A 21832-nucleotide genomic window follows, 5' to 3' on the forward strand; every position below is an offset into this window, starting at 1 on the left:
GGAAATAACAAGATTTTAGACAGCTATCCATTGTTATTGAAGGATATGATAGTCCAAAACTAGGATGAGGGAAAATAATTTTTACAATGCCAGCCATATTTATCAGTTTTTATGGAATTGTTTATTTGTGTGAATATTTATGTTTTCATGGTGATTATATGTGGAATTCCTGCATCTGTTGAATCTGCTCTACTTTTTTTAACATGAATTCATAATTAAAGACATTGAATATATTCACAATATTGAGCATTTGAAAGAGAAAATACACGTGATTTGAAATAGTTTGCAGGAGGTATGGTTGCAGTGCAGCACCAAATTGCTTTCATTCTTTTTTTGCCCTTAGAGAGTAAACTTTGCTAGGAAACCTAACTGATGAAGATTGAGTTCGTCTGCGTCCTGATTTTTCTTCAGGTGAGAGCTGTTGTGAATACTTGTTTCTTCATAAACTTTTTTCCTCTTTAAATCAATGATCCAAATTTCACCATTGGCGTCATCATCAAGATCTTGACCATCATGGATTCTTTTTAATATTATTTTTAGGAGTGCAATCGCTCGCTCCTCCTGCTCTTCCAACTTCTTTTCCTTTTCCCTTTCATTTTCTCTTTCCTTTTCATAGTGATCTAAAAGCCTAGGGTCCGGGTCCAAGTTCCATCTTGCGCCTGATTGTATTAGGGTGGCTGAAATTTTAGGGTTTTTCACTAACACCATCACAGCAAAACACTTGCTGCAGTTGAAGGAGAACCAATATGTTTTGGCATTGTCGTCAAACACCGCTTCTTTGTGGGAATTCAACTTGGTGCCTCTATTGATGTAGTTGCCGCAGGTCCTGCAACGAATGCTAGTGGGCATCGTCATCGTCGCTGGTGAAGAATCTAATTCCATGTAGTACTTGTCCAAGCCCATTCTCTCTCCCAACATGATTCGATTTGTTGCGACAATGAACTAGGGTTGCAATGGAACAGAGGTACAATCAATCAAATATAAAGAAAAGAATAGAGTTGTGCGATGAAACAGAGGCGCAATCAAACAAATATAAAGAATTGAGTTGTTGGGAAGGAATTAGGATTCAAAATCCTTGCGAGCTCTGATACTTGTCTAACAAGAATTCCTTTTGTTCCAAAACTTAACTAACAATAAATTAATTACCATATATATAAAATACCCAAACATAATTATAATGGTAATTTGAGACTGACCTACTAAATAAGGGATAATTAAAAGACTAAACTACCCATCTACTAATATTTCCGGAATTTCTTTCTCCACTATTGCATTTAGTTGAAATACTTGATTAAGGCTATGGTTGTCACAAAAAATTGGCCTGCAGTGAGTGGGGGCCAATGCTTATTTATTTTTATTTATTTTTTTTTTATATTTTATTTTTTGCATTCTTGATCTATGGTAATCCTAACCAGAACATCGGGTTTAAGACGGATGAAAAAGTTCGTCTTATATTTGATCTGCATAAAAAGTTCATCTTATGTTTAACACAAGTTCAGGTGGAATGTTATTTTTAGTATGATTTTCTTAGGCTGATTGTAGAGACTACCGTAAGGAACCAATAAAATATGGTGGTTTTTGGGAATATAGGGTTGAAAAAAAGGGTAGCTCAAATGCAGTTTTTACAGAATGGCCAAAGTGGATTTTTTATACACAGAAATTATTACCTGAACGCAGACCAAAAATGATTAATCAACACATAAGCAAGTGTGTAAGTTTTATGTCTACTTTATTCCACTTTTTTGCTTACATGTCAATTGATGATTAGCCGGAACCATTACCCTCTGCAAGCTCAAGTTGATATTTATGTACATTTGTTGCTTTATGTTCTGCAGTTGAGGCATTTGCTTTATCTCATGACATGCTACTGACAACTTTTGATATGTATTGTGAAATAAGAAATAGAAATGTTGGTTAAGGAGAGAGCGATTTTATGGTTTTCTGGTGATAACATTCTCTTGTGTTTCTGTTCTTTCAATCCTTGAGACACTTGTAAGAATCTACAGCCATCTTGTTCCAATTATTCTTATATTTTCAATAGTGATTGGAATATACCCTTCAAACTTGCATAACTTCTGTATATCTCAGATGATGTACATATTTGCATTATTTATATTATGCAGCTTAGTTTTTCAGTCAGGCACTGCAAACATATTGTATCTGAATCCTACAATAGTAAAAAAATTTGAAGAAAATGTGCTGTATTGTAGTGGCAGATGAATTACTGAATGTAAAAGAACTATGTTGATATACGTGCCACGACGTCTGTTTGAGTGGCACCATCTTTGAAAATAAGCACACCTAGCAGTACTTATCTGGCGTGCTCCTAAAAGGACTAAGTACCCTCGAGCTACTCGTCCTATAACTGAACTCACTGGCCGAGGAAGGGGTCGCTACCCTTCCTCTCATGTGGACGAGCCCTGCTCCAGTCGGATGGGCCCTCCTCCCTTCTTTTCAGAGGTTGCTTCCTGCAGGCGTAACCTCGGGCATTTTTCTCTCGAACTCCCTTTAACTGTAAGGACCTCGAGACGCCGAGTTAGGTTAACTCATATTTATGAAGCTGATCTTTTTACTGAGCTCCCCTCTGATAGCTCACATTTATGAAGCTGACTTTTCTATTGAGCTCCCTCATTTAGCTCACATTTATGAAACTGAGATCCCTTCCGTTAATTTGTGATAAACCGGATTTTTAGAATTTTAATTTATATTTACTTCATGATTTTTATGTTGTCAAGATTTTGTATTTATTTAAATTGGAGATTTGCCCAATTGAGATTTGAGATTTAATGAGTTGATTTGATTATATATGATTTATATATATATATTTGCTTCAGATGGGCAGGTGGTGCCGAAGAGAGTAAGATAAATGGGATTTGTATTTAGTTTGTGCATTTGAATATATATATCTATATTTATATGGTGAATCAGTTTGTGGAATAGAGAGAGAAAAAATTATGAAGTTGTAATAGTTGGCGCAGGTCCCACTTGATTAGTGAGTAATGGTTTGGATTAGTTTTATATGTGTGTGTGTGTATATATATATATAATTTGATGGGGAAGCTTGTTGCCTACCGAAGTTGAAGGAAAAAGGAAATGGAAATGTGTACGCAGGGCCCACAAGGAATGATAATAAAGGCCTTTTGGTTTTGTGCATAGAGAATGTATTATATATATATATATATATTTTATGTAATGAGATGATGGAGAAGGAAAGATGGCAGGTCGGCGAAAGTGGTAAAAAAGAGAGAAAGGGTGTTGCAGCCGAGAAAATAAAGAAAAGATTGGAAAGGTCTGGGCGGGACCCACTTGGGTTTTTGTGCAAAAAGTCTTTTTGAATTTGGTTCCTTCACGTGATTGTCTGATGGAGTGTAAATGAGTTGAAAAGAATTGAAAAGATAATGTAAGCAATGGGCTTCACGTGGGTCTATTGGTTGGTTTCTATGCGAAGTGGGTGGATTTGCCTTTATGTATGGTGCATTGTCTTGTGAATTTAGTAAGCAAATAGAATAGAGAAAAATTAAAGAGTGAGAGCATAGATGGATAGTGAGGTCTGAGAGTTCACAAAGGGCCGAGATTGAGGAAAGACAGAAAGGTCCGAGAGTCTGCAGAGGAGGTATTGGAGCTTGGAGCTTTGATGATCCAGTGGGGAATTAATCTTTTTCAGTGTAGGGTTCTCTATATCTTGAATGGCATGGGGTGGTTTTGATTAAATTTTTTTATTAAATGTTTTGATTAAATGCATATTTATTTTGTTTATATACTGATCATATAAATATGTATGTTTTGTGAAGCTATTTTGTTAAATCTTCATGAAATTCTTGTTATGATTTTTCTTGCTGGGACTTTTTGTCTTATCACCCTTCAGTTTCAGGTACCGAAGATGAACATGGATTGCTAGATTTGGGCTTAGGTTGAAGAGTTGGCGTTGCCGGATTTAATTTATTTTATTGGAGATTTTTTTTTTTTTTTTTTTTTTTTTTTTTGTTTTGTATATTTGAGGAAATTGACTTTGTATAAAAGAGGGTATTTTTTTATGATCCTGGGTGTATTTTGATGTATTTGAGTTGAATGAATTGAGAATTTTATTGGAATTTTCGGGTCATGACATAACTCACATTTACAAAACTAGCTCTCTGGGGAGCTCCCTTCGATTAACCCATTCTTCATAAAGCTGACCACTTTATCGAGTTCTGTAATACCCTTAATTTCAAAAGGATAGTCCTGGTATTTAATTTATTATTTGTGTGGCATTTTTAATTGTTTAAGTGCATATTTATTTGTTTAATGGTTTAATTACTTGTTATTTTAATTAATTGGATTTTAATTATTTAATTGATTTAATTGTAATTGTGAATTTTGAATTAATTGTATTAATTAAATTCTTGGATTTAAACTGTTTCATTATGTTTAATAATTATGTAATTATTTTTATTTAATTAGCTCTTTACCTGGTTAATCGTGTATTTAAATTTCATTACTTGATGTGTTGTTTTAATTGAATTTAAATTTAAATATTTTAAGTATTAACGTGATAGGATTATTTGGTAACACGCATAGTTATAAATTAGGTTTTGCTCTATGGGCCGAGTAAGTCAGTTTAGGGTTTGATTGAACGTAGGATTAGTTTGGCCTATAAATATATGTATAAGGTTCTGCCAAGGGTTTTAGAACCCTACTCATGACGGTGGAGGCAGACGGAGAACAGAGGAGGATTTCAGTGAGGATTGCCGGAAACCTTATGATAACGGCGTTAAGATTTTGAACCAAAGTCTTACAGGCAAGTTCTAACCTCAACTCTTTCCCTTTTACTCGTGTTCTTTGCATGCCTAAGCAGTTTCAGGAATCATTGAACGTAAGAATTAATTGATTATGCATGCTTAAAACTTATTAAAACAGTATGTGTTGAAACGATTTGTAAACTGTTAGTCTTTGTGTTCGACTGTGTACGTACTTGGTTTAAATTGCTGTTAATCAATGCGTAAAGGAGTTGGATAAATCTTTTCTGGTTAAGTTTGAACCTAATTAAAACCATTAGAGGCTGTAACAGAGAGGGACGGAATCAATGGAATTCACCGGAGACGAAACAGATGAGGAAACAGGTGAGAGCCGGCTCTCAATTTAAGAGAGTAGGCTCTCCTTCACAAAAAGGTGGCTCCATGGAAGCATGGAGCTGGCTCTAAAGGCCTTGGAGGCGACTCCAACTTGTTTGGAGGTGGCTCCCTTTTTGAGGGAGCAGGCTTCTTCGTGGTTTTTCCAGTTTTTTGTTCTCTACGAGACTTGGACTGTCATGGTTGGATTTTTAAAGTCCGAGGTTGAAATAAGAGTTGATTTAGGGGTATTCAGTAATGTCTAAACCCTTATTAAAGTCTCAGAAGGCATGGTAATTCATAATATATCATAGGAAGCTAATATAGAAAACAGTAGGAAACTCTACAGAAAGTTTGATTGTTGGCTTAGATGCAAATGGTTCAAGTTGCTCATTTTTAAATTAGCAATGACTTAGGGAATTTATGGTTTAAATCATGTCGCAGTGTTATAAAAATAAGCATGCTAAATATGATAATTCTCTGTTATGTTTAATGGGAACTTAATTGCTAACTATACAGTATTGTATCTTATCAACTTACTGGATATCGTGGAATAGTTTTAAGTGAGCATGTTAATTCTAATATTGCTATTATTGTGCTCATAGTGGATTACAGGATGGATTATACCTATTCTCTGTATTTTAAACTTATTGGAGAATCATGTATCGGTAGTACAGAATAAGCATGTCAAATACATATTCCTGTTATACTTGTGATGGATTCTTGTTATTTTTGTTATGGACTAGTTGGTATTTACTTTTGTTCTTAGTATTATCAACCGCTGGATGGTATGGAATGTATGCACCGGTATGGGACGGTGACATACTAGGTTTGGATTAGCTTGAAACGCTAAGTCCTATCTATATTGGAATAAGGGAACAGATTATATAAATAAAATCCTACTTATATTTAAGTCAAAGAAGCTGCACAAGCTGAATAACTAATTGGACTACTTGCTAGTTTTGTTAAGTCAAAGAAGTTGCACAAGCTGAATGACTAACTGGACTTACTTTGGATGGAGAGGACGGACTTTAAATATATGTTATGGTATTACGATCTGAGCTTGAGCCTCAGAGTCGTCGGTTAGAAAGCGTATATGCAGTAGGATGCGTAGCTAGATATGAGAGGTTGAGTTATACCCTGTTAGGTCTAGGTACTCATGCCCATCTTTGGGTGCGTTTTCGCATATTGCCTTCTATGCAGGTTGAGACCCTCTCCATACTCCAGTGAGAGTCCTGTAGTGTGGATATACTTATGTACGGACTATTAGCTATTGTTGAATTGTTTAGAATGTATATGCGTATCGAGTCTCTGCTTGGATTGTAGTAGAATAGAACTTGTTCGTGGGCCTGACCCACTTCTATTTTTCAAGTACTCATCAATTCCAGACTTAGACTTGATCGTGCTGAGCAGAGACTACTACTCACTCTTCCGACGACGTAGGAAATCTCTCCATAGCTTAATTCTGGATGTTCTTTCAATTATTTGCATTTCAGTTGGTTTTTTATTAGGGGTCCACTAAAGATGGATTTTCGAGTTGTTTAAACTGTTGGAGGTTTTGGAAAGGATTTGGATTTTATTAATATTTAATATTTGTGTTCGTTTTAATATTAATTGTTTGATATTCCCTAGGGTTTGGGCCTGGGCCTGATCAATCCGTGTCTCGGATCCGAGGGGTATCACAAGTTTCATTTGTTTTACCTTATTTACAAAAATTGACTTCTTTACGAACTTCTTTCAATAAGTTCATTTCTTCATAAAGTTGAGTTCTCTAGCAAGCTCATCTTCATAAGGATAATTTATTAAGAACATTCTTCTTAGTCATCGCGCCCTCTACAAGACTCCTTTCTCTAGAGAGCTTCCCTTGATGAGCTCATTTTCATAAGGTTAATTTAGAGCGTTTCTTTCGATCAGCTCGCCCTTTGTGTAAATCTCCTCACTTTTATATGACTTGCTTTTGTAAAACGCCCATCTCTGACGAGCTCTCCTCGAGAAAGTTCATCTCCTTAAATTTAACTTCCTTGGCAAATTCATTTCTGTTAGATAAACTTGTCCCTCTAATGAGCTCTTGTGATACCCCTCGGATCCAAGACACGGGTTGATTAGGCTCAAGCCCGAACCCAAGGGATTATCAAACAATTAATATTTAAAACGAACACGGAATACAAAATGAAATAAGAAATAAATAAAAGCTGAATGAATTCTAAAAAATAAAATCCTTTAATCATAAAATACTTAAAATCTGAAACCTCCAACAATTTAACAACTTAGGAATCCATCCATTGGACCCCTAATACTAAAATCCAAATTGAAAAATAAATAGCTAAAAAAATCCAAAGTTAAACCATGGAGAGAAGTCTTACGTCGTCGGAAGAGTGAGTAGTAATCTCTGCTCAGCACGATCAGGTCTAAGTCTGGAACTGGCGAATACCTGAAAAATAGAAGTGGGTCAGGCCCACGAACAAGTTATATCCTACTACAATCCAAGCAGAGACTCGATACGCATATACATTCTAACCAACTCAACAATAGCTATATAATCCGTATATATATATCCACACTATAGGACACTGAACTATGATGAGGGTCTCAACCTGAGTAGAAGGCAACATGCAAGAAGCACCTGAGTGGGCATGACTACCTAAGCCTAACAGGGTATACCTCAACCAACATAGCCAGCTACGTATCTTATTACATATACGCTCCCTAACTGTCGACTCTGAGACTCAAGCTCATATCGCGGTACCATAAAAATATATTTAAAGTCCTATCCTATCCATCCATAAGAAATTCAGTTAGTCATTCAGCTTGTGCAGCTTCTTTGACTTAAGTATAAGTAGGATTTATTTTAGAATCCATTCCCTTATTCCGTATAGGTAGGATTTAGTATTTTGAAACTAATCCAAACCTAGGCATGCCACCGTCCCCTACCGGTGCATGTAATCCAATATCCAGTTGACAATTCAAATATATAAGTAAATACCAACTATTCCATAAGTCCACAATTGATAATATTATGTTAAATATAGGCATCAATTGTACCATATTAAGCATGATAAAATCTTATAATTTAACAGGCTTATACATATTACTTTCCAAGATCCAATAATTGACTATATAAAACATACATGTAAACCAATTTATTCCAAGTAAGCACAACAGAGTATATAACTTCACAGGCTTAGTTTTCAAGACACTGGAACCTAAATAATTACAGAACCATCAATGAGAATTGCTATACTAAGATTAAGCAATTTCAAATCCTTTCCTCTCAGAAACAGTAAACTAATTTATTAAAATTACTTACTGTTCAAGTATAGTCATCAAGACAAATAGAAACCTGTACATTTTCATACTTATATGAGATTACTGAAACATATTAACTGTAATCCATCACTGAGAATTGTTGTACTAAAATTTAGCAATTTAAACTCCTTTACATCCATGAACCGTAGTCTAGCTTATTTTAAATTTGTCTACGGTTTAAGCAAAACACCCATTTGGTTTAATTTTTCATTAGCCTATTCACTGAAGTTTTAATAAAGCTTAGAACCTCTCCCAACATAGCTTATACTGAACCTGTTACCTTCAAGAATTAAGACCCCAAGCAACAGAATCGCTGGAACACAAAAGAAAACTAAAAAGAAAACGAAAAAAAAAAAATGGATGGAGCAGGCTCCAAAAAAAAGTGGAGCAGCCTCCACAAGTGTGTGGAGCCACCTCCAAGTGCCTTAGAGCCTGCTCCACCCTTGTGGGGAGCCGCCTCTTTCCCCCTCTCTTCCTATCTGCTTGTTTCTTTCAACTGTGTCCTCTCCGGCGACATCCAGTTCATTCGTCCTAAATTGCTAAGGCTGCTACTAGTTTAAGTTATGTCCCAGTGTGATCCAGAAACAGTTTTATGCTTTAGTCATTTATCAGCAACAATCGAAACAAGAATTATGCAACAAGAAGTTAGAATAAGCAGTTTATCATTCAATAACATGCACTGTTCTAAGTAAATCAATCATGCGAACCAGAGTAATATTAAGGCTTCCCAGACTGTTATAAACTAATTCAACTCTTTATACACCAGTTTACATGACTTAGATTATGAGCTTCATAGGAAAGAATGTAAAACGAATAATACAAAACTCACGACCAGGTTCAGTTTAAAAACATCAAAGACATGAAAACCAGTTTAATTTTAATTCTTAATTATCCTTGGAGTTGCATTAGACATGCAAAGAACACGAGCCAAAGGAATAGAGTTAGGATTAGAACTAGCTTGTAAGACTTTGGTTCAAAATCTTAATGCCGTCGTCCTAAGGTTTCCGGCAATCCTTACTGAAATCCTCCTCTGTTCTCCCTCTGCCTCCACAGTCGTGAGTAGGGTTCTAAAATCCTTAGCAGAACCTTATACGTATATTTATAGGCCAAACTAATCCTAGGTTCAATTAAACCCTAAACTAACTTACTCGGCCCATAGAGCAAAACTTAATTTATAATTATGCGTGCTACCAATTAATCCAGTCACATTAAATAATTAAAAAAATTAAATTTAAATTCAATTAAAACAATGCATCAAGTAATGAAATTTAAATACACAATTGACTAGTTAAAGCACTAATTAAATAAAATAATTACATAATTATTTAAACACAATGAAACAGTTTAAATCCAAGAATTTAATTAATACAATTAATTCAAAATTCACAAATACAATTAAGTCAATTAAATAATTAAAACCCAATTAATTAAAATAACAAGCAATTAAACTATTAAACAAATAAATATGCACTTAATCAATAATTAAAATACTAGGACTATCCTTTTGAAATTAGGGGTATTACAGCTTTCCTTGAGGAGTTCATTTCCATACTTATTTAAAGAGTTCATTTAGCTTACCTTTGTAAACTCATCTATTTTATAAGCTTTCCTCGATGAGCTCATTCTTATACTCTCGTAAGGAACTTAGTTAGTTCACTTATATCTTTAAAGAATTCCCTTCTTTACCTCAGTCTTTTGCTCGAGCTCCTTCCTCGCAGCTTTGAGCTCTCTCCTCGCGATCTCGAGCAGGGGGCAAAATGTTGATATACGTGCCACGACGTCTGCTTGAGTGGCACCATCTCTAAAAATAAGCATACATGGCCAGTACTTATCTAGCGTGCTCCTGAAAGTATTATCGAGCTACTCGTCCTATAACTAAACTCACTGGCCGAGGAAGAGGTTACTACCCTTCCTCTTCTATAGACGCGCCCCGCTCCATTCGGATGGGCCCCTTCTCCCCTCTTTTCCGAGGTTGCTTCCTGCAGGCGTAACCTCGGGTATTTTTTTCTCTCGAGCTCCCTTTAACTGTAAGGACCTCGAGACACAAAGCTAGGATAGAGCCTGCAGGGCTGAGAAGGCAGAACCCCGAGAAAGGCTCTTTCCTTATCTTCAGTTGCGAGAATCTGAGTATCAGTGGTTAGGTGGCTGAGTTCCAAGGAATCGCCTCACTTCGATGTCTACACAAGGGGGAGAGAATGTTTAACACCCAATAGCTGAGCTCGAGTAATAAACCACATAATAATCTAAATGTATATCTCACATAATTACTATTGGATAAAGAAAGAGCTACCATCATAGCCAAAGGTCCTTACCTAGGTAAAACGACCATTGGATAAAGAGGAAGTTAGCTCTCATGACCAACGGTCCTTACCCAAATGAAGTAGTATAAATAGGGCTTAACCCTCAACATTTAAGGGGGCTAAAAATACATATCTACACCACCTTAACTATAACTATAAGTAATGGTCTCCTAGTACTCGCGCTACCATGGGTGTTAAGCAAATCTGCCTTCTCTCTCTTAATCTCCTTTATGGAGAATCCCTTGTGCTGGCTTGGAGCTCCACTCAGTCTCTGATCTCAGCATCCCCGACAGACGTGGAATGATTTCCTCATCCTATTCACGAACTACCATCAACAAACTAAAAAATGTCTTAATGGCTACACAAGTTAATATAAAATTAAAGATACTTATTTCATCCGAATTTTCTTTCGACAATGTTGCATTTAGTTGAATGCTATGGTTGTCCCTAAATTTGGCTAGACAGGTTAATATAAAATTAAAGATACTGAACAGGTGTAGCGGGAAATAACAAGATTTTAGACAGCTATCCAATGTTGTTGAAGGATATGATAAGTCCAAAACTAGGAGGAGGGAAAATAATTTTTACAATGCCAGCCATATTTACCAATTTTTATAGAATTGTTTGTTTGTGTGAATATTTATGTATTCATGGTGATTGTTTGTGAAATTTCTGCATCTGTTGAATCTGCTCTACTTTTTAAACATGCATTCATAATTTAAGACATTGAACATATTCATAGTATTGAGCATTTGAAAGAGAAAATATTAGCGAGACACGTGATTTGAAATAGTTTGCAGGATGTATGATCATTGATAAATTTGTGTAATTATAGCTAAAAGAATAATGACTCAAACGAAAAGAAGAAAAAAATCATCATAATTACATGACCAGACGTTTCAATTACATGCATGACTAGACGTTGCAGTGCAGCACCAAACTAAACTAATCGTCTTCATTGTTTTCATCTTTTCTTGCCCTTAAAGAGTAAACCTTGCTAGGAAACCTAACTGATGAAGATCGAGTTCGTCTTCGTCTTGGTTTTTCTTCAGGATAAGAGTTGTTGTGAATACTTGTTTATTCAGAAACCTTTTTCCTCTTTAAACAAATGATCCCAGTTTCACCATTGGCATCATCGTCAAGATCTTGACCATCATGGATTCTTTTTTGGGCATAATTTCATAATACTTCAAATATCATAATCTCAGCAGAGCAGTTGCTGCAGTTGAAGGAGAACCTAGCCCATATGTTTTGATACGGTCGTCAAACACCACTTCTTTGCGGGAATTCAACTTAGTGTCTCTGTTGATGCAGTTGTCGCAGGTCCTGCAACGAACGCTAAAGGGCATCGTCATCGTCATCAATGAAGAATCTAATTCCGGCTGTGACAATGAAGCTATGTCTAGGGTTACGATAAACAGAGGCGCAATCAATCAAATATAAAGAATTGAGTTATTGGGAAAGAATTAGGATTCAAAATCCTTGGGAGCTCTAATATTTGTCTAACAAGAAATCCTTTTGTTCCGAAACTTAACTAACAAGAAATTATCATATATATAAAATACCCAAACCTGACTATAATGGGAATTTGAGACTGACCTACTAAATAAGGGATAATTAAAAGACTAAACTACCCATTTACAAATATTTCCTACACAACCGAATTTCTTTCTCCACTATTGCATTTAGTTGAAATACTAGATTAATGCTATGTTTGTCACAAAAAATTAGCCTGCAGTGAGTGGGGGGGGGGGGGGGGGGGGGGGGCGGGTTACAAAAATCGTTTCGACACTTAATATACTTTTAATGCAACAGGCTCACACATCAACCACAAGTACTCAGTGATTTTACAAGGAAAATATTTCTCAACTAGAGATAAAAACCCATGGTTGTTGGCCACAACCAATATAAGCTCCATTAGTTGCTAGAGATAAAAACCCATGGTTGTTGGCCACAACCAATATAAGCTCCGTTAGTTGTAATGCAAGTAGATACACACTCAGTTGTCTCTCACTCTACACACACCCTATCTCATAATAATGCACACATGTAGTCCCTCTGTCCTAAACAACCATGTTTGGACCCTATGAGCTTTCATAGCTCACCAAATGCATATATAAAGATGTATTACAACAATACTCAGGCTACTGCATTGTTCATTTTTTTATTATTTTATTTTTTGCATACTTGATCTATGGTAATCCATAGGCAGATTGTAAAGACTACCATAAGGAACCAAGAAAATGTGGTGGTTTTTGGGAATATAGGATTGACAAAAAAGCTACCTCAAATTCAGTTTTTGCTAGTAAACAAAAAGGTCAAAGTAGATCTCTTATACACAAAAATTATTACATGCTTAGGGACCAAAAATGACCAATCAACACATAAGCAAGTGTACGTGTAAGCTTTATGTCAGATTATTCCACTTTTTTGCTTACATGTCCGTTGATGATTGGGATCATTACCATGTTATTGATGGGTAATGCATGTTTGATGAAATCTTCAAGGTGAAAATTTGGGTAGTATTATTAAATTTTTGACCACATTTACTCCTAAAATACTTAAGATGCATTATTATTTTTTTAAACGCACACACTCACAATCTCAACCTCCAAGGAGGGATGGGTAATGCCCATTGATTGATTGAATGTGTTATAACAAAAAAATAAAAATAGAAAGTGTCGTGGTTTTAAGATTAAATAAATATTTGACAATATGTATCGCCAAGAAGCCTTAGGCCTAACAATTTGTCTCCAATATTCTTGCTTTGTTTGGCCAATGAATTTTTTTTTTTTTTTTTTTTTTTTGATGACCAAAATGTTTGGGATATAAGAGGGGTTGACAATGGATAGTCAATGTGCTGTATAATAAGACTTGTTTGAATAGTCTGAAAATTTTGAGCACTCGCTTGAACGGAGAGAATAAAAACAGAGTCTAGATTGTGAATGTTACAAGATATTTGATTAAGCTCACAAGTTGAGTAAACAGATTTGGTACATTACTTTAAAAATTAACAAGATGAAAATAATTTAATTTAATTTATTTGACATGAACTTTCAGGCCAATTGAAGCTTGAATGCAAAGAGAAAAATAAAGAATCTTCACCCATTCACTATATTATACAAAACACCACTTGAAATTGTGTCTTTCTAGAGAAACCTTGGTCGTTTACACTCTGGAGGAACACCTTGAGGGAAGCGTTTTAAATCACTGCAGTAATTGTAGATCATGGAATTCTTCTGAACCCATCTCAATCTTCTCCGACCATAGTCGTCGAGTTCTTAAGTCTGCCACCCTCCATCCGAGAGTGCTGAACGAGAAGGGGTGCCATGAGTGCAAGATCCAGCACAGGTTTGGGCGTTGAAGTTCCGGTAGTATGCTGTAAAAGGTGCTTTCGACCAGTCAGTTTTCACTAACCCGCCACTCGTAGCCCAATCATCAGCATTCCACAAGCTAGAGTAAATCCTCATAGGTTGGTTCTTGGGGAAGGGAACACCAATTGATTCAGCATTCTTGAATAGTCTTATGGGAGTGTTGTCAACCAAGAAACTGATCGAACACAGAAGGCAAGTAGCAATATATTAGGTATTGTTAAGACATGACTAAAGGGGAGTCCTCATGTACACTCTCCGAGTGAGATTAATCTCCTCTGGGTGAGACAAATGTTAGGAGAGATGACAATAAACAAACACAGCGGAATAATTCTTCTCCCTATATGCAAGCAAATATAGTATATCTCTACTTTTATATGTGCTGAAAATAATAGAGAACAAATCAATCACACCAAGTCACAAGAACACAAGCAATTTTTTTCGTAGAATACTTCCCCATTGTGAGGAAGGAAAACCACGGGACCTAGTCCAGTTAAAATCTCCACTATCAACCAAATAATGGGTACACAAAGTCTTCTCTAATCGCAATTAGAGGCTACAAAACATCTCATCAAGATAGCAACAATCTTGGCAAAAAAACAAAGAGAATTGGAGAGAAAAAATACCAAAACCCGGTTACTGTTCACGGGCACAAATCACTATTTTTGAGCTCAAAATCCGATCTTCAGCATTCAGATTTTAACTCATTGAGTCATGAACCTCTCCTCCAAATTTTAGCTCGATCGGACCACGAACAAACCGGGATCGGACATTTGATGAAATCTGGGCAGAATAGAAAAACCTGCGTTTTTCTACCAAAACCCGGTTACTGTTCAGGACACGAATCACTATTCTCGAGCTCAAAATTTGATCTTAACCATTCAGATTGTGCGTCACTGAGTCATGAACCTCTCCTCCAAATTTTAGCTTGATCGGACCACGGACGAAGCGGGATCGGATGTTTGATCAAACCTGGGCAGAATGTAAAAACCTGTGTTTTTCTTCTTTTTTGTTCTTTCACTTGCGGCTAACCTCTCTCTCTTTTTATACTAACTTCCTTAGGGTTTTCTTTTCCCTAAAGGCTGGGCTTTGGGCTTTTAATAAAACCCACTTGGGCTTTCCTCCACATAGAAAGAAATAAACCCAACAAATCTCCCCCTTTCCGACTATGTGGAGGGAATCGCCATCCCGGCAATCAAACAACAAACTTCAAGCTTCTCTCTTGGTAATGTCTTTGTCAACATATCAGAGTCATTATCATTAGTGTGAACCTTCTCAAGTTCAAGTAACTTATTGTTCAACGCATCTCTGATCCAATGGTATCGTACATCAATGTGCTTATATCTTGCATGGAAACTGGAATTCTTAGCAAGATGAATAGCACTCTGGCTATCACAAAACAACACATACCTCTGCTGCTTGAAACCAAGTTCTCTCAAGAACTTCTTTGCCCATAGGAACTCTTTAGTCGCTTCCGTTGCTGCAATAAACTCTGCGTTTGTCGTAGAAAGAGCAATACACTTCTGAAGTCTCGATTACCAACCTACAGCCCCACCTGCAAAAGTGATCAAATAACCGAAGTAGACCTACGAGTATCCACCTCCCCTACCATATCTGCATTTGTGTAGCCAACTAACAATGGTTGTCCGTTTCCCAAACCGAGTCTCAAACTAGAAGTGCCTCGAAGATATCTCATGATCCACTTCACTGCATTCCAATGCTCTTTTCCCGGATTTGACAAGAATCGGCTAACTACACCAACTGCATGGGCTATATCTGGTCTTGTGCAAATCATTGCATACATCAAATTTTCTACTGCTGAGGCGTAAGGAACTCTTTCCATGTTTTCCTTTTCCTTATCTGTAGAAGGACATTCCTTTATACTCAGTCTTAAGTGGGTAGCAAGAAGAGAGCTAACCACTTTAGAGTTGTCCATATTGAACCTCTAAAGCACTTTTTCAATGTACTCCTCCTGTGACAAATATAACTTCTTGGCACTCCTGTCACGACTGATTCTTATGCCAAAAATTTTCTTTGCTGGCCCCAAATCCTTCATAACAAATGACTTACTCAATTGCTTCTTCAACTGCTCAATCCTTGAAGCATTCCTGCCAACAATCAACATGTCATCCACATAAAGTAGTAAAATAATAAAATCATCATCAGAGAATTTTTGAACAAATACACAGTGATCAGAAGTTGTCTTCTTGTAGCCTTACTTCCCCATAACAGACTCAAACTTCTTATACCACTGTCTCGGTGCTTGTTTCAAACCATATAGGCTTTTCTTCAGCTTGCACACATAATCCTCTTTCCCTTTCACTTTGAAACCCTCTGGCTGCTTCATATAAATCTCTTCCTCCAAATCACCATGAAGGAAGGCAGTTTTCACATCCATCTACTCAACTTCCAAGTCAAAACTAGCTGCTAGGCCGAGTGCTATACGGATTGATGACATCTTTACAACTGGAGAGAAAATCTCATCAAAGTCAATACATTTTCTCTTAACGAACCCTTTGACAACCAATCTAGCTTTGTACCGTGGCCGTGAAAATAACTCATTTTGCTTCTTCCTGTAAATCCACTTGTTTTCCAAAGCTCTTTTTCCTTTAGGTAGCTTCACTAACTCAAAGGTGTGGTTATCATGCAATGACTGCATCTCATCTTGCATTGGCTTCAACCCACTCTGTCTTTTGTTCATCTTTTATGGCTTCTGCAAAACACTGGGGCTCTCCCCCGTCAGTCAATAACACATACTACTCTACTGAATACCGAATGGAAGGACGTCGATCTCTGGCAAACTTCCTGGATGGAATCACTGGTGGAATCTCTGGCGCTGTCAACTGCTCATCAGTCTCAACATCTCCCTGAACCTGTAAGGGAACATCCACATCACCTATACACTGGTGGTCATCCTGACCATCATTCTCAACCTGAGATGGCAGATTCTTCAGAGGAGCTGGATCCATATCAGTCAAGATATCACCTTGTTGAGACATAGATTTCCCTGCTTTCTCAATATCCTGAATCGTCTGATCTTCTACAAACACGACATCTCTACTTCTCACAATTTTCTTCTCAATTGGATCATAAAGCTTGTACCCAAACTCATCTTGGCCATAGCCAAGGAATATACACTGTCGCGTTTTCACATTAAGTTTGGACCTTTCATCTTTTGGAATATGCACAAATGTTTTGCACCCAAAAACACGCAGATGATTATAGGAGACATCCTTACCTGTCTAAACTCGGTCTGGCACATCAAACTGTAGAGGAACACAGGGTGTAAGATTCAACACATGAACAACTGTGCTCAATGCCTCCCCTCAAAAAGATTTTGGCAATTGGGCTTGTGAAAGCAAACATCTTACTCTCTCAACCAGTGTCCTGTTTATCCTTTCTTTTACGCCATTTAACTGAGGAGTTTTAGGAGTTTTCTTTTGATGCCGGATACCCTTCTATTTACAATACTCATCAAAAGGACCAGAATACTCTCCGCTATTATCAGTACGAATGCATCTCAGTTGCTTCACAATCTGTCTCTCAACTAGGGCTTGGAATTGCTTGAACACTACCAACACTTGGTCTTTTGAATTCAAGGTATATACCCACAACTTCCTTAAATAGTCATCTATGAAGGTCACAAAGTATCTAGGCCCACCAAGTGTTCTCGTCTTCGTAGGGCCACACACATTCTAATGTACCAAATCCAATATCTCTGACTTTCTCGAATCAAGGGAATTCTTGAAAGAGACTCTGCTCTGCTTCCCTGACAAACAATGAGTACACCTTTTCAGAAATGTAATTTTCAATCCACATAGTAGACTTTTCTTCCCTAATAGAGCTAATCCTTTCTCACTCATGTGAGCCAGTCTCTTGTGCCATAATTCTGTTGTATCATTATCCTCCATCACATTAACAATGTCGTTGGACATCTTTCTTTGCAGAACGTACAGTGCAGAGTGCTTCATACCTCGAGCCATAACCATAGCACCCCTAGTGAGCTTCCACTGGCCATCACTGAAAGTGCTGCAATACCCTTCATCATCAAGTTTACCTGCAGAAATTAAATTCAAGCGAATGTCAGGAATATGCTTCACATCTCTGAGAACTAACCTCGTGCCATTATTCATCTTCAGATACACATCCCCAATTCCAATGACTTTAACCAAGCCATCGTTGCCCATCTTTATTGTTCCAAAATTACCAGATTTATAAGATGCAAAGAAATCCTTCTATGATGTAGCATGAATGGAGGCACCACTGTCAATCACCCAACTAGTCTCATGGTATGCAACATTTATCATCTCATCATCATAAACAATGAGGAAGTCTGCAGGAGTGGTGGTAGCAACTCTGTCATCACCATCTTTATCATCTTCATTCTTCGTTCCCTTCCCTTTCTCATTCTTGTTTTCTTTCTTCAATTGCTTGCAATATTTCTTGATGGGTCCCTTTTTCCCGCAATAATAACACTCAACATTTGCAAACTTGTTGGATTTGCTTCTGTTATTATCTCTGTTCTTCGGACCTCTACTCTTAGTTCTCCCCCTCATTTATGTAACTAAGATCTCTGACTGTGAAGAAGATCCCTGTGTTTTTCTTCTCATCTCTTCATTTAGCAAACAACTTTTGGCCATATCCATTGTGATTACACCTTCTGGAGCGGAGTTAGACAATGAAGTTCTGAGCGTCTCCCACGAGTCCGGTAATGAACCAAGCAACCATAACCCTTGTATCTCATCATCAAACTTAATACCCATTCCAGCCAGCTGATTAATAATTCCTTGGAATGTATTCAGGTGATCAGATAAAGGAATCCCATCTTGGTATCTCAAAGCCATCATCTGCTTAATCAGAAACAATTTATTATTTCCAGTCTGTCTAGCATATAGCTGTTCAAGCGTACTCCATAGAGAACGTGCATATGTCTCTCCACTAATATGGTTCAAAATATTATCATCTACCCACTACCTGATATACCCACACACCTGTCGATGTAACAAAGTCCATTCCACATCAGATTTGTTTTCTGGTTTTTCAGCACTAAACATCGGTAGGTAATAATCTTTCACATAAAGAAGATCCTCCATTTTTCCTTTCCATATGTGATAATTTGAACCATTTAAATTATTCATTCTACTCGTATTTGCTTCCATAACTCAAACTGCCAACCTGTCAATCTGTCAACCTAGAGCTCTGATACCACTTTGTTGGGAGAGATGACAATAAACAAACAAAGCGGAATAATTCTTCTCCCTATATGCAAGCAAATATAGTATATCTCTACTTTTATATGTGCTGAAAATAATAGAGAACAAATCAATCACACCAAGCTACAAGAACACAAGCAATTTTTTACGTGGAAAACTTCCCCAGTGTGAGGAAGAAAAACCACGGGACCTAGTTCAGTTAAAATCTCCACTATCAACCAAATAATGGGTACACAAAGTCTTCTCTAATCGCAATTAGAGGCTACAAAACATCTCATCAAGATAGCAACAATCTTGGCAAAAAAACAAAGAGAATTGGAGAAAAAAAATACCAAAACCCGGTTACTGTTCACGGGCACGAATCACTGTTTCTGAGCTCAAAATCCAATCTTTACCATTCAGATTTTAACTCATTGAGTCGTGAACCTCTCCTCCAAATTTCAGCTCGATCGGACCACAGACGAAGCAAGATCGGACGTTTGATGAAATCTGGGCAGAATAGAAAAACCTGCGTTTTTCTACCAAAATTCAGTTACTGTTTACGTGCACGAATCACTGTTACCGAGCTCAAAATCTGATCTCAACCGTTCAGATTGTGCGTCATTGAGTCGTAAACCTCTCCTCCAAATTTTAGCTTGATCGGACCACGGACAAAGCGGGATCGGACATTTGATTAAACCTGGGCAGAATGGAAAAACCTGCGTTTTTCTTCTCTTTTGTTCTTTCACTTGCGGCTAACCTTTCTCTCTTTTTATACTAACTTCCTTAGGGTTTTCTCTTTCCTAAAGGCTGGGCTTTGGGCTTTAATAAAACCCACTTGGGCTTTCCTCCATATAAAAGGAAATAAACCCAACAACAAATCCCTTCCGACACGTGAAAAGCTCGAATTCAAGCATTTAATGTATATATATATATATATATTGATCATACTAGCATTTCCCCATTCAAATTTTGGTTTATTTAGGTAATAGAGAGAATAGAAAGTGATGTGTGTGTGTGTGTACTGTCTTACATGATGTGTTGGGGGTTCCAGATGATGGAGTAGGTGTGGAAGTTTCTTGTGGGGTCAAACCAGAGGTAGAATTGTTGCTCCCTGCCCCCTTTCCCTTGAGTGAACGCATTGGTGTGGAGAATATAAGGATCTCCACTAAGGTTGCCCAAGAACTCAAAATCAATCTCATCATGAGTAGGTCCTTCAGAGGATAACTGCAACACACAAATAATACCAATTGTTTATGAGAAAGACAATTCTATTAGTTTTAAGGTCAATGATATATTGAAAGAAGTTTCAACAAAGAATCAAAGTCAATTTCAAAATAAACTCTATTTAAATGTTAACAGTAGACTTCTAAAGATGATTTCATGGTAAACTTTTATGTAAGATAAAAAGAAGTCTACTTTATGGTGAACAAGTCATAAATAGAAAGTAAAAGAGCTAGTAAGTGAAAGTTGGCACAAACCCTATATTTATCGGTGTCAGTCTTGAATATACCTAATATACAAGCAAAAATTTTTAAATGTACCGACAAGCATGATAAGTTAGGCGCAAATGAATGACGCTTATATTTTATGTAACTTAGTAGTTCTTTTGTCACATGAGCAATACGCGTATGTTCAGTCACATATTAGTTTTACTTATGAAAAAAAAATTCGGAATAGAAATTAATTATATCTTGTTACATAAATAAAAAATGTATTTATATATTTTAGTGAGTCATATCAGTACGTGTCAGTATTTAATTGGTAAGTAATACCTTGTATTCATTATTTTTCATCAGTTAAAGTTTTTTCCGCATTCACTTTTAAAAATGTAAAAGCTTCCACACTTCATGCATGAATATATAGTAGTATAATTCTTTCTTCTTCTTCTTTTTTTTTTTTTTTTCATTATGTCACTTTCACTTTCCTTTTTTCACCCATAAAAAGATGTCTAGAGTAGGCCATAAGGAATAATGCTAGTGCATAATAAAGACTAATTTGTACCCAACAAAGTTGATATTCAAACACACATTCAAAGTCGATCAATTACAATAATTTGAATTAATAAGTGTAGGCTAAAAAGACGAGAGTTTGAAATAAACGTACGTAGTAGGCAGTAACAGTGCCAGCAGAGTTTCCAGCAACAAGCTTGAGCTGCATATCGATCCTCCCAAACAGATACTCTCTCTTGGACTTGAATCCAGAGCCAGAGGTGTGGTCTAGAGAGAGAGACAGAAGCTGCCCTCCATTGAAAATTTTGGCGCGATCGTCACCCCATGTCAAGTCAAAATCTGGATAGAAGTTACCAGAGACAACCATCAAAGAGCTCACTACTATAGCAACAAACAAAACCATTGAAAATGCCATTTTAGAGAGAGAGAGAGAGATTGCTTGTGGTGAGTGGGTTATGGGTTTTAGAGAGGTATATGAGTGTATATATATATATAGGGAGAGAGGTGAGGGAGATGGGTGGTATTAAAGAAAGAGGAAAATGCTTGTGAAGGGGAGAGAGAGAGAGAGAGAGGGAGAGAGAGAGAGGTGGCGTGAGGAGTTGTGAGAGGCAAGGTAAAGGCTGG

At 36.9% G+C, this 21832-nt stretch overlaps 2 protein-coding genes across 2 annotated transcripts; both read right to left on the reverse strand.

The window, feature by feature from the left end:
• Nucleotides 1–339: 339 nt before the first annotated feature.
• On the reverse strand, nucleotides 340–855 carry LOC132273030 (uncharacterized). Its single transcript, XM_059774065.1, has one exon. It carries the CDS (start codon nucleotides 853–855, stop codon nucleotides 340–342), a length of 516 nt encoding a protein of 171 aa, XP_059630048.1.
• A 13119-nt stretch (nucleotides 856–13974) lies between these two features.
• On the reverse strand, nucleotides 13975–21623 carry LOC132273408 (xyloglucan endotransglucosylase protein 1-like). Its single transcript, XM_059774363.1, has 3 exons — nucleotides 21363–21623; nucleotides 20290–20483; nucleotides 13975–14242 (listed from the first exon to the last, which is right to left on the reverse strand). Exons 1-3 carry the CDS (start codon nucleotides 21621–21623, stop codon nucleotides 13975–13977), a joined length of 723 nt encoding a protein of 240 aa, XP_059630346.1.
• Nucleotides 21624–21832: the final 209 nt, after the last annotated feature.

Source organism: Cornus florida, unplaced genomic scaffold, assembly GCF_030987335.1.
Source record: "Cornus florida cultivar Cherokee Brave unplaced genomic scaffold, ASM3098733v1 CherokeeBrave_3.0.0_Hap2_Chr09, whole genome shotgun sequence".
Classification (NCBI taxonomy): domain Eukaryota; kingdom Viridiplantae; phylum Streptophyta; class Magnoliopsida; order Cornales; family Cornaceae; genus Cornus; species Cornus florida.